The sequence below is a fragment of the Sphaerodactylus townsendi genome, linkage group LG01 (assembly GCF_021028975.2).
Source record: "Sphaerodactylus townsendi isolate TG3544 linkage group LG01, MPM_Stown_v2.3, whole genome shotgun sequence".
In the NCBI taxonomy this organism is placed as follows: domain Eukaryota; kingdom Metazoa; phylum Chordata; class Lepidosauria; order Squamata; family Sphaerodactylidae; genus Sphaerodactylus; species Sphaerodactylus townsendi.
Genome location: NC_059425.1, coordinates 128,228,515 through 128,241,137, shown reverse-complemented (window position 1 = coordinate 128,241,137; position 12,623 = coordinate 128,228,515). Strand labels below are relative to the sequence as shown.

At 58.5% G+C, this 12,623-nt stretch overlaps 1 protein-coding gene across 1 annotated transcript in view; it reads right to left on the bottom strand.

The window, feature by feature from the left end:
* Positions 1-12,623, bottom strand: part of USP45 (ubiquitin specific peptidase 45) — a 74,060-nt gene that overhangs the window by 23,620 nt on the left and 37,817 nt on the right. The window contains exons 9-10 of the mRNA XM_048505784.1: positions 309-363; positions 42-123 (exon numbers count right to left, since the gene is read on the bottom strand). Coding sequence (XP_048361741.1) covers positions 42-123; positions 309-363 — 137 coding nt within the window. The remainder of the gene's footprint in view (positions 1-41; positions 124-308; positions 364-12,623) is intronic.

The window sequence follows — 12,623 nt, the reverse complement described above, 5'->3', positions numbered from 1 at the left end:
CACGCAAATAACTGTAGAAGCTTTGCTGAACATCAACATACCTTTGATTTTTCCTTTTGTCTCTTCATCGGCTGTTTTAGTGGTTGGATTATTGAATGCTTTTAAAATTGCAGTTTGTATGCGCTGTAACAGATATTTAGCAAGTATTTTACTCGATGAAGTACCCATAGTTACAAGTATCTTTAAAAATTCAATCACAGATGTAACAAATCCCATTCAAATGTTGTTACCTCCTACAAATTTACCATACTGAATGAATTATAACCTTTGATTATTAATATTAGATGGCTCCTTTCTACTAACCTCACCTTCAAAAAGACTGCTATTTGAGAAACTGGGTGTGTGTTAAGCTCTGTCAAGTTGCTTCCAACTCAAGGTGACCCTATGAATCAAAATCCTCCAAGATGACCTATCATTAACAGCTTGCTCAGGTCTTGCAAACTGAGGAAGTCAATCCATTTCACTTTGGGTCTTTCTCTTTTACTCCTGCCTTCAAGTTTTCCTTGCATTATTTTCTTTTCCAGGAGTTACAGCAGACAATGCTTCTTATCCCTCGAGCACAGTAGGGCTTCCCAAACTCACCACAGTTCATGAAGTTTTACTGGGCACATGTGGCTTACTACCTCACCTGGCAAATGTGCAGAGAAAGAGTGTCAGTCACCACCATCACTGAGACAAGCTATGCTGCAATATATATATATATAGTCCGATACATTTCACTCTATCCTTCCTAAATTAAGGTTTATCGTGGAAGCAAAGATCTTAGCTATGGAGAATGATGCACAAGGAAGTTGTAAGAACAGGGGAGGAACAAAGGTAAATAAAATCAAAGCTGATATACAGGAGAGGGAAACAAAATTCAAGTCAGAAAAAGAACAAGAAAACTCCTTTTTAAAACACCGGGTGGTCCTATGCACCAGGTGGTCCTATGCAAAGTTACTCCAGTCTAAGCCCGTTATTTTATTAATTTTACTTTATTTATGTCACTTTTCCTAGTAATGGGATCCCCCAAATGGCTTACAAAATTTGTCCCTTCTTCATTTTATCCTCATAACAAACCTGGAAAGTAGGTTATGCTGAGGATGGGTGACTGGTCCAAGGTAATTCTGTAAGCTTGCATGGCAGAATCAGGATTTGAATTGGAAGTCTGCAAGGTTCTAGTCTGACACTCTAAGCACTGTACCACAGCAGCTCTCCACTGGCTTAGACAGGAGTAGCTCTGCACAGGATCAAGTAAAAAGCACTGGCCATGTTACTTACAAAATATAAGGTATGATTTATGAAAGATAAGAATAGTGTTTCCTGACACTGTACATGGCCATTTTAATTTTAAAATTATAGTATTACCACCACCACCCCTTCTGTTTTCAGCTGGTCTTAATGACAAGCTTTTAAAATAAGAATAAAAGCTATACGAAGGAAGCTGACACTAGTTTGTAAAAATAAATAAAGTTTTAGAGTTCTAACATTTATCACATAACTTTTATTATAACACACTATTTTCAGTAATTCAATGACACCATTGTGAATGTGCCAACATGGTATCTAAATAAGTGGCAGAAAAGCCCACGCGTAGCAGATTTAAGGCCTTATGCAGCCTAGGACCCTCATACTTACGGGACCGTCTGGCCCCATACATCTCAAATCAGCCTCTGCTGGTGAATTTGCTGGTGGTCCCTGGCCCCACCATGATGCGGCTGGCTTCCACTTGGGCCAGGGCTTTTACGGCCCTGGCCCCTGCCTGGTGGAACACTCTCCCTCTAGCTGTCCGGGCCCTGCAGGACCTTAACGAGTTCCGCAGGGCCTGTTAAGACTGAGCTGTTCCACTGGGCTTTTGGGGAGGCCAGCCGCTGATGTGCGCCCCCCCCCTTTAACAGTGGGAGCCCTGCTGTCCCCTCCTCTAGGGAAGTTTTAAGCTGTTAAACGCCATCTGTTGCCTTTTGTAATGAAATGCTGTAATTTGAGTGCTGTATTTTAATAAGGACCAGTACTAAATGTACGGAGTTTATTTATCTATTTAACTGTGTTGTCTATCTGTGTTGTGAACCGCCCTGAGCCCTCCGGGGGAGGGCGGTATACAGGCTTAATAAATAAATAAAAATAAATAAATAAAATTTATCACTGCAATCAGTACAATTTTACATTTTACTACATAACTTTACTACAGAACTGATATACACACACACACAGAGAGAATTTAGTTCTTGCATCCTCTAACAAATTCTGTCAGTGTCTCATGGAAGATGCACTCATATTTATAACGTAGAAATATTTACAAGTCATACTCTGTTCCCATGTCAAGAATATAAAAATGCCTGACAGTTTTATTTAGAAATAACAGAGAAACAACAACTGGTGCACCAACTAACTCACTAATAGTTTCTACTTCACATGTATGTAGTCTGGCTATAATTCCCAATGCCTAAAGCCCCTCTTTATTCACCTTAAATCCAGCAATATTGATCACTGAGCAAGTTAGATACCATAAATGGGTTTAAGGCCATAAACGGACTCCCTTTTTGTTGGGATTAGTGCACTGAACCATTTATTTAGGTCAAAGAAAGATATGGTCTTTGAAGGGTTTGGGTGCGGCTAACAAAGGCACAGACATTAATCAATTAGCAGCAGGGTTCAAATACTTCAAGTTCTGGTGTGAAGCATGTCCAGTGCGCAATGCTAGAAGGGAACAACTCTGCAGCTTTGACTGCTGTGTCACTATTTCCATTTTTAAAAGGTTCACTTACATACATTAATGTGACTGAGAATGATGCAGTTATAATTAAATTAATCAAGGGTTAACACAACTCCATTCCTAAGTTTACAAGTGGAAAATCAGAAAAAAGCAACCACTCAAGGAAAGTTAGAACACTTTTCCAGAATGCAGATTTTGTAATTAAGCAGCACTACACCCTTTTTGGCCTTTGAAGGAGCTTTAAATTATGATCTTTAGTTTGTTATTAACACTTTAAGAGACAAGTGATCAAACACATTATTTCAAAATGGGGGGTTATTTTATATGTTACACAGAAAGCTTACTATGTCAAGAAAGTCTGTGGAAAAGTGGCAACTTTCAAACTTCACAAAGCTATTCCCTATATCCCAGCAATATATTTAAAAGTAACTTGAAAATGGGAACGCCTCTAATCATTTTTAAAGGATTCTGGTGGCAGACACATTGCTGTAGGCTTCTTCCAATAAAAAACCCCCACATGGTAGTGACACTCCTAACAATAGCACGATTAACAGCTGTGGAGTTCCCATGACAATGCAGCTCCCGTTTGTTTCGGACCAGCACAACTGTCAGTGCTCACAAGATTGACCAGATCCACAGATCTGACATTCTCTGTTTGTCACACCGTTTATGGACCCGAAAAGAAAGAGACACAGGAGGGAGGGAGGGAGGGAGGGAGGGGGAACCGGGCAGCTTTTACTAGTAATGTCCCTTGCTGTGAAGCCTGAGGTGATAAATTCACAGTAATACACCATTATGGTGAAACATGGATTTAATCACAGTCAAGGGTGGGATCAACCTTTGTTTCCCCATAGATGGAAATGGGACCAGAAGAGGGGAGAGGGGAAAAGACAACTCAATATGTTATTTTTTGTCACTTTATTAAGGGTGGAAAACAGAATTATTGGCTTTAAATGAAGCAACACATATTAAAATTAACCTTCAACTGAGGGTAACTGCTTATGTTCATTTTGAGGTAATTCTTAATGAAGTACATTTTTCCTAAAAAATAAACATTTTATAATTTCTTTATTAAAGTAACATTTTAATGTTCCTTAAGTTCCCTTAAAATGATTAATACACATTTTATTTGAAGTTATTTTGTTTATAGCCTGCTTTTCTCACTAAGGCTCAACACAGGTTACAAAATATTTAAAATTCAATCAGACATCATAAAATTATCAATAAAAATGTAATTGGATTAAGATTACAGAACTAGAAAGTGGTGCAAACAAAAAACTGTCTAAAGCCTGATATACTGTAATGAATGCATAAAGCGGATTTTGAACACAGAAGACCATGCAGTAGAGGCACAATAATACAAGCATTAAAACTCATAATATACCACAATTATAAAGCACCTCCTGAATTGTTCCATTATTTCATAGTTCTAACCCCCTTGAGAAAACTGTCCTCCAGAGCATTTCTGTTTTGTATATTCTGTGGAATTATAAAAGCACAGAAGACTTCCTGAGCTGTTCAAGTAGGCCATTGCACAAGTAAGAGTGCACCTGTATGGGATCCCTCCTTCCCTGTGAGCGCATTTACAGAATGGCCCTTTTACAAGGCTTTGCTCAGATGAATGAAGCTGTGTTGGTGCAGCACACCAAGCAAGGCAGTCCTGCAAAAATGTAGAGCCTAGGCCCATGGAGGTGAACCTATAGCACTACAGATGTTCATGGACTACAATTCCCATCAGCCCCTGCCAGCATGGCCAATTGGCCAAAAGTCCATGAACATCTCGAGTGCCATAGGTTCGCCACCACTGGCTAGGCCATCAAGGGCTAGGTGGATGACACTCGCTACCTCAAATTGAACCTGCTAACTGATCAGAAACTAATGGAATAACTGCACAACAGGTAGGATATGCATGCTTCACCTAACTCCTGACGGTAACTGAGTTGTGGTGTTTTGTACCAACTGGAACTTCTGAATTGTCTTTAAGGAAGGCCATACCCATATCAGTATAGTCTTAGTATCAATCTAATGCAAAACACAATAGGCATCATTCCCTTAAAAGAACTAACATCCAAGTTAATGAGGAAACATCAGAGACAGTACATACCAGGATCCACAAGTCTCACAGGGAAGGAGGGATCCCAGTGACAACAGAGTCCCACTGCTGCACTATTTGTTCACTCTTCCCCTCCCCACTACTCTGCCGGCCCACTGTGGCAGCTCAGGCTCCCCTCCACAGGAAAAGTCATAGGGAGGAAAATCTCATTTGCCTGCCTGCTGCCCTACCTGACTGCTCAAGTCCCACCCCTGCATCCCCACCCCTTATCTATCTGCCTCCCCACAAACACAAGCACACACAATTTCCTCCTCCCCTTTATTTTTTAATTTTCACTTTTAAAGTTTTCTTTTTAATCGTTTCATATTATTCTGCAAATCTGGAGGTTTTCCTGTACATTCATAGAAAGACCTCCTTTCTCCCTCCATGTACCCAAGCTGCAGATTTAAGTACCAACAGATCAGACCATGTTGAGAATTAGATGTATTGACAGTTTTGCATCAAAGCCCAAGGATCTATACTTTATGTATTTACTGATGACCAAACCCCTTTGATGCAAGCAGAACGTATTACATGTACAATATCTGCACAGGACTGTATATGTCCCATTTTCTTTGAATTGTTAATAGCTTATCAACTCTCAAAAGACAACCTTTTGGATAGAGCAGGGAATTCACACTGATTGTTTTAAACATAGCATTTGAATTACTGATAATATGCCAGGATGAGACAGAATCCCTCTGCATACAGAACATGCAATGAAACGGACAAGTCCACAGGATAATATTGGTTTGAGTGTTCTGGCCCTGGCCACTGTGGTCTCTGCTTGCAAGTATTTAATGTACACATATAAGAAATATATATGCATAGGCTTATTTGTGAAATAGGTGAACTAGCATGGTGCAGTGACTAACAGTGGTGGACTCTAATCTGGTGAACCAGGTTTGATTCCCCACAACTCCACATGAGCAGTGGACTCTTATCTGGTGAACTGAATTTGTTCCCCACTCCAACACATGTTGCCTGCTGGGTGAATGTTGGCTAGTCACAGTTTTCTCAGAACTCCCTCAGGCTCAGGTACCTCACAAAGTGTCTGTTGTGGGGAGAGGAAGGGAAAGGAGTTTGTAAGCTGCCTTGAGTTTCTTTACATAAGAGAAAAGTGGGGTATAAATCTAAACTCTTCTTCTTCCTGTGAAGGGAAACATTTGAAAAAAGAGAACGCCCAGTAACAGGGTGTAGGCCTATCTGTGCATGTACATGTTCATGAGTAGATGACTGCATGTATATAGGGGCATGGTGCCAATGCACTAGTGTCTGCTTTCTGTGGATGTTGATTTTAATGCATTTAATGTAACATGCAAAGGGCTAACATCCCTCTGTGCTCTGGCATAACTCAACAAGGCTTTTTCTATTTGCATTCCACAATGACATTCAAGACTTTGCGACACTGAGATTCCACAAAGTGTATAGAGAACAAAAAGTGAACAGCCCAGTGAATACTCTGGCACTGTTGAAGCTCAGCAAGTTCCTGCATAGACAATCACTGAGAGTTAAATCAGAAGAAATCACACAAGCAGAAGAATATATCTACTCTTACATAAACACTAGGCTATGTAGGATTCTCCCACAGAGAACATCCTTTTCTTCATGGACAATCCCCTCATCACCTCCATCTCCTCATTTAGATACGAATGACAAGTTGCTTCTGCTGACTCAGATCCCTACTGAAGTAGGGGGGCTCAGCCAGGGAGAAGTCCCCAGTTTCTCAACATTTCCCACTCAAAATACCCTGGGAGAGGATTGTATAACCCTCCCTATGTACTCTATAAGTGGGAAAACTGGATTTATGGCAATCTTCTTTTCTGAATTGGTTTTTCAGAGAATCATTACAGCAGTTCTATCATGTACCTTTAATAACCAATTGCAAAGCACACACTAAGAACAGCTATTTAAGCATGCAAAAAGATTGGGATTTCTGGGTTGTTGTTGTTGTTATCATTATTATTACTTAGTAGATTTAATATACTGCCCTACACCGGAAGGAAGGAAGGAAGGAAGGAAGGAAGGAAGGAAGGAAGGAAGGAAGGAAGGAAGGAAGGAAGGAAGGAAGGAAGGAAGGAAGGAAGGAAGGAAGGAAGGAAGGAAGGAAGGAAGGAAGGAAGGAAGGAAGGAAGGACACTTTGTTCTTCACCAGGAGACATCTGGGTTCTGTCTGTGTGTATTTGATTCTGCTCAAATCCAGGTGAGAGGAGGATCTGCATTTCTGTATACCAAGTATCAGATTGGGTGTGTCTTCACTTTGCTATTCACTGGTTTCTTTGCCTGCTGGTGGGAAATGTGCTTGCAGGGACAGAATGGGGTGACAGATGGTGACACGATTCATAGTGGGTAAAGCAATGAACGATGTGATGGAAGAAGAGCAAGTCAAGCAAGGGGAAGGGGCAACAGACATCTGCATGCTGATGCCTGTTCTGGCTTGTCTTTCAGCCTAAGTGACGCTGGGTTACTGAATCAACCTTCCATGCAATAATACCCTGCTGCTTAATGGCCAGGTCAATCACAGGAGAAAAACAGCTATCCAAGATAAATCCTGCATGAAAGGGCTGACCTGGCATGTACCACTGAGACCAAGCTCTGGGGAGCGTGGAGAGATCCTCCAACTGGGTCACCTGGAGTACTGAATAATACAAATGTATTGGTCCAGCACTCTATAAAGACTCTACCCCCTTAACATAGATTCCCATCTAGGACATTTCTGGTTTTGAGGCTGTGTACCTAATGTTGAGAATAAGAGACAGGTTTGGGCTTCTGTCAGTGTTTCCACCCATCCCACTGCCTAACAGAATCCCTGCCTGAGCTGTGATAGGAGGTCTTGAAGGTGGTGCTGAGAACCTAGGCTGACTGTCTTGTAAGACTTCATACCAATACTGTCTGGTCAGGAGCAGTTAAGGATTTCATGGCATCCATGGACCTGTTTCAAGTAATAACTGATCCTACACATCCTACAAGTCACATTCTTGAGTTGGAATTTTATCCTGGGGGGAATGATGCTATATGAGGGTGGAGGAGTTGATGACAGTTCCTTTGTCATGGACAAATCACTATTTGCTCAGGTTCCTGGAATACCAATACTCTGCAAAGTTGGGGGATTAAAACGTTCCACACCAAAGCCCGATGGCTCCAAATGGCTTTTGGGTGGCTATAGGGAATTTTCCTCTAGACATGGTAGAGTTCCTATTGATGCCCTGGTTGATCTCTGGAAACCTGGTTGAGGAACAGGAAGCAAAGGGTGGGTGTAAATGGGAAGTTCTCACAATGGAGAGATGTAGGGAGTGGTGTCCCCCAAGGAGCCATTTTGGGACCAGTGCTCTTTAACCTATTCATAAATGACCTGGAAGTAGGGGTGGGTAGTGTGGTGGCCAAGTTTGCAGATGATACCAAATTAGGTAAGGTGGTGAGAAACACAAATGATTGCGAAGAGCTCCAAGTGAACCTTTATAAATTAGGTGAGTGGGCTAAGAAATGGCAAATGAAGTTCAGTGTAGCAAAATGTAAAGTGATGCACATAGGGACAAAAAATCCAAACTTCAAATACACGCTACAGGGGTCAGTGCTATCAGTCACAGACCAGGAAAGGGATTTGGGTGTCTTAGTTGATAGTTCCATGAGAATGTCAACTCAATGCAGGGCAGCTGTGAAAACGGTCCATTGGTACTTACCCTGAAGGGGCCTTCTCCTGGACGGCGGGGGGGGGGGGGGGTGGGGGGGGGGGGGGGGGGGGGGGGGGGGGGGGTGTGGGGGGGGGGGGGGGGGGGGGGGGGGGGGGGTGGGGGGGGAGGGGGGGGTGGGGGGGGGGGGGCGGGGGGGGGGGGGGGTGTGTGGGGGGGGGGGGGGTTGGGGTGGGGGGGGTGGGGGGGGGGAGGAGTGGGGGGGGGGGGGGGTGGGAGGGGGGGGGCGTGGGGGGGGGGGGGGGTGGGGGGGGGGGGGGGTGGGGGGGGGGGGGGGTGGGGGGGGGGGGGGGTGGGGGGGGGGGGGGGTGGGGGGGGGGGGGGGTGGGGGGGGGGGGGGGTGGGGGGGGGGGGGGGTGGGGGGGGGGGGGGGTGGGGGGGGGGGGGGGTGGGGGGGGGGGGGGGTGGGGGGGGGGGGGGGTGGGGGGGGGGGGGGGTGGGGGGGGGGGGGGGTGGGGGGGGGGGGGGGTGGGGGGGGGGGGGGGTGGGGGGGGGGGGGGGTGGGGGGGGGGGGGGGTGGGGGGGGGGGGGGGTGGGGGGGGGGGGGGGTGGGGGGGGGGGGGGGTGGGGGGGGGGGGGGGTGGGGGGGGGGGGGGGTGGGGGGGGGGGGGGGTGGGGGGGGGGGGGGGTGGGGGGGGGGGGGGGTGGGGGGGGGGGGGGGTGGGGGGGGGGGGGGGTGGGGGGGGGGGGGGGTGGGGGGGGGGGGGGGTGGGGGGGGGGGGGGGTGGGGGGGGGGGGGGGTGGGGGGGGGGGGGGGTGGGGGGGGGGGGGGGTGGGGGGGGGGGGGGGTGGGGGGGGGGGGGGGTGGGGGGGGGGGGGGGTGGGGGGGGGGGGGGGTGGGGGGGGGGGGGGGTGGGGGGGGGGGGGGGTGGGGGGGGGGGGGGGTGGGGGGGGGGGGGGGTGGGGGGGGGGGGGGGTGGGGGGGGGGGGGGGTGGGGGGGGGGGGGGGTGGGGGGGGGGGGGGGTGGGGGGGGGGGGGGGTGGGGGGGGGGGGGGGTGGGGGGGGGGGGGGGTGGGGGGGGGGGGGGGTGGGGGGGGGGGGGGGTGGGGGGGGGGGGGGGTGGGGGGGGGGGGGGGTGGGGGGGGGGGGGGGTGGGGGGGGGGGGGGGTGGGGGGGGGGGGGGGTGGGGGGGGGGGGGGGTGGGGGGGGGGGGGGGTGGGGGGGGGGGGGGGTGGGGGGGGGGGGGGGTGGGGGGGGGGGGGGGTGGGGGGGGGGGGGGGTGGGGGGGGGGGGGGGTGGGGGGGGGGGGGGGTGGGGGGGGGGGGGGGTGGGGGGGGGGGGGGGTGGGGGGGGGGGGGGGTGGGGGGGGGGGGGGGTGGGGGGGGGGGGGGGTGGGGGGGGGGGGGGGTGGGGGGGGGGGGGGGTGGGGGGGGGGGGGGGTGGGGGGGGGGGGGGGTGGGGGGGGGGGGGGGTGGGGGGGGGGGGGGGTGGGGGGGGGGGGGGGTGGGGGGGGGGGGGGGTGGGGGGGGGGGGGGGTGGGGGGGGGGGGGGGTGGGGGGGGGGGGGGGTGGGGGGGGGGGGGGGTGGGGGGGGGGGGGGGTGGGGGGGGGGGGGGGTGGGGGGGGGGGGGGGTGGGGGGGGGGGGGGGTGGGGGGGGGGGGGGGTGGGGGGGGGGGGGGGTGGGGGGGGGGGGGGGTGGGGGGGGGGGGGGGTGGGGGGGGGGGGGGGTGGGGGGGGGGGGGGGTGGGGGGGGGGGGGGGTGGGGGGGGGGGGGGGTGGGGGGGGGGGGGGGTGGGGGGGGGGGGGGGTGGGGGGGGGGGGGGGTGGGGGGGGGGGGGGGTGGGGGGGGGGGGGGGTGGGGGGGGGGGGGGGTGGGGGGGGGGGGGGGTGGGGGGGGGGGGGGGTGGGGGGGGGGGGGGGTGGGGGGGGGGGGGGGTGGGGGGGGGGGGGGGTGGGGGGGGGGGGGGGTGGGGGGGGGGGGGGGTGGGGGGGGGGGGGGGTGGGGGGGGGGGGGGGTGGGGGGGGGGGGGGGTGGGGGGGGGGGGGGGTGGGGGGGGGGGGGGGTGGGGGGGGGGGGGGGTGGGGGGGGGGGGGGGTGGGGGGGGGGGGGGGTGGGGGGGGGGGGGGGTGGGGGGGGGGGGGGGTGGGGGGGGGGGGGGGTGGGGGGGGGGGGGGGTGGGGGGGGGGGGGGGTGGGGGGGGGGGGGGGTGGGGGGGGGGGGGGGTGGGGGGGGGGGGGGGTGGGGGGGGGGGGGGGTGGGGGGGGGGGGGGGTGGGGGGGGGGGGGGGTGGGGGGGGGGGGGGGTGGGGGGGGGGGGGGGTGGGGGGGGGGGGGGGTGGGGGGGGGGGGGGGTGGGGGGGGGGGGGGGTGGGGGGGGGGGGGGGTGGGGGGGGGGGGGGGTGGGGGGGGGGGGGGGTGGGGGGGGGGGGGGGTGGGGGGGGGGGGGGGTGGGGGGGGGGGGGGGTGGGGGGGGGGGGGGGTGGGGGGGGGGGGGGGTGGGGGGGGGGGGGGGTGGGGGGGGGGGGGGGTGGGGGGGGGGGGGGGTGGGGGGGGGGGGGGGTGGGGGGGGGGGGGGGTGGGGGGGGGGGGGGGTGGGGGGGGGGGGGGGTGGGGGGGGGGGGGGGTGGGGGGGGGGGGGGGTGGGGGGGGGGGGGGGTGGGGGGGGGGGGGGGTGGGGGGGGGGGGGGGTGGGGGGGGGGGGGGGTGGGGGGGGGGGGGGGTGGGGGGGGGGGGGGGTGGGGGGGGGGGGGGGTGGGGGGGGGGGGGGGTGGGGGGGGGGGGGGGTGGGGGGGGGGGGGGGTGGGGGGGGGGGGGGGTGGGGGGGGGGGGGGGTGGGGGGGGGGGGGGGTGGGGGGGGGGGGGGGTGGGGGGGGGGGGGGGTGGGGGGGGGGGGGGGTGGGGGGGGGGGGGGGTGGGGGGGGGGGGGGGTGGGGGGGGGGGGGGGTGGGGGGGGGGGGGGGTGGGGGGGGGGGGGGGTGGGGGGGGGGGGGGGTGGGGGGGGGGGGGGGTGGGGGGGGGGGGGGGTGGGGGGGGGGGGGGGTGGGGGGGGGGGGGGGTGGGGGGGGGGGGGGGTGGGGGGGGGGGGGGGTGGGGGGGGGGGGGGGTGGGGGGGGGGGGGGGTGGGGGGGGGGGGGGGTGGGGGGGGGGGGGGGTGGGGGGGGGGGGGGGTGGGGGGGGGGGGGGGTGGGGGGGGGGGGGGGTGGGGGGGGGGGGGGGTGGGGGGGGGGGGGGGTGGGGGGGGGGGGGGGTGGGGGGGGGGGGGGGTGGGGGGGGGGGGGGGTGGGGGGGGGGGGGGGTGGGGGGGGGGGGGGGTGGGGGGGGGGGGGGGTGGGGGGGGGGGGGGGTGGGGGGGGGGGGGGGTGGGGGGGGGGGGGGGTGGGGGGGGGGGGGGGTGGGGGGGGGGGGGGGTGGGGGGGGGGGGGGGTGGGGGGGGGGGGGGGTGGGGGGGGGGGGGGGTGGGGGGGGGGGGGGGTGGGGGGGGGGGGGGGTGGGGGGGGGGGGGGGTGGGGGGGGGGGGGGGTGGGGGGGGGGGGGGGTGGGGGGGGGGGGGGGTGGGGGGGGGGGGGGGTGGGGGGGGGGGGGGGTGGGGGGGGGGGGGGGTGGGGGGGGGGGGGGGTGGGGGGGGGGGGGGGTGGGGGGGGGGGGGGGTGGGGGGGGGGGGGGGTGGGGGGGGGGGGGGGTGGGGGGGGGGGGGGGTGGGGGGGGGGGGGGGTGGGGGGGGGGGGGGGTGGGGGGGGGGGGGGGTGGGGGGGGGGGGGGGTGGGGGGGGGGGGGGGTGGGGGGGGGGGGGGGTGGGGGGGGGGGGGGGTGGGGGGGGGGGGGGGTGGGGGGGGGGGGGGGTGGGGGGGGGGGGGGGTGGGGGGGGGGGGGGGTGGGGGGGGGGGGGGGTGGGGGGGGGGGGGGGTGGGGGGGGGGGGGGGTGGGGGGGGGGGGGGGTGGGGGGGGGGGGGGGTGGGGGGGGGGGGGGGTGGGGGGGGGGGGGGGTGGGGGGGGGGGGGGGTGGGGGGGGGGGGGGGTGGGGGGGGGGGGGGGTGGGGGGGGGGGGGGGTGGGGGGGGGGGGGGGTGGGGGGGGGGGGGGGTGGGGGGGGGGGGGGGTGGGGGGGGGGGGGGGTGGGGGGGGGGGGGGGTGGGGGGGGGGGGGGGTGGGGGGGGGGGGGGGTGGGGGGGGGGGGGGGTGGGGGGGGGGGGGGGTGGGGGGGGGGGGGGGT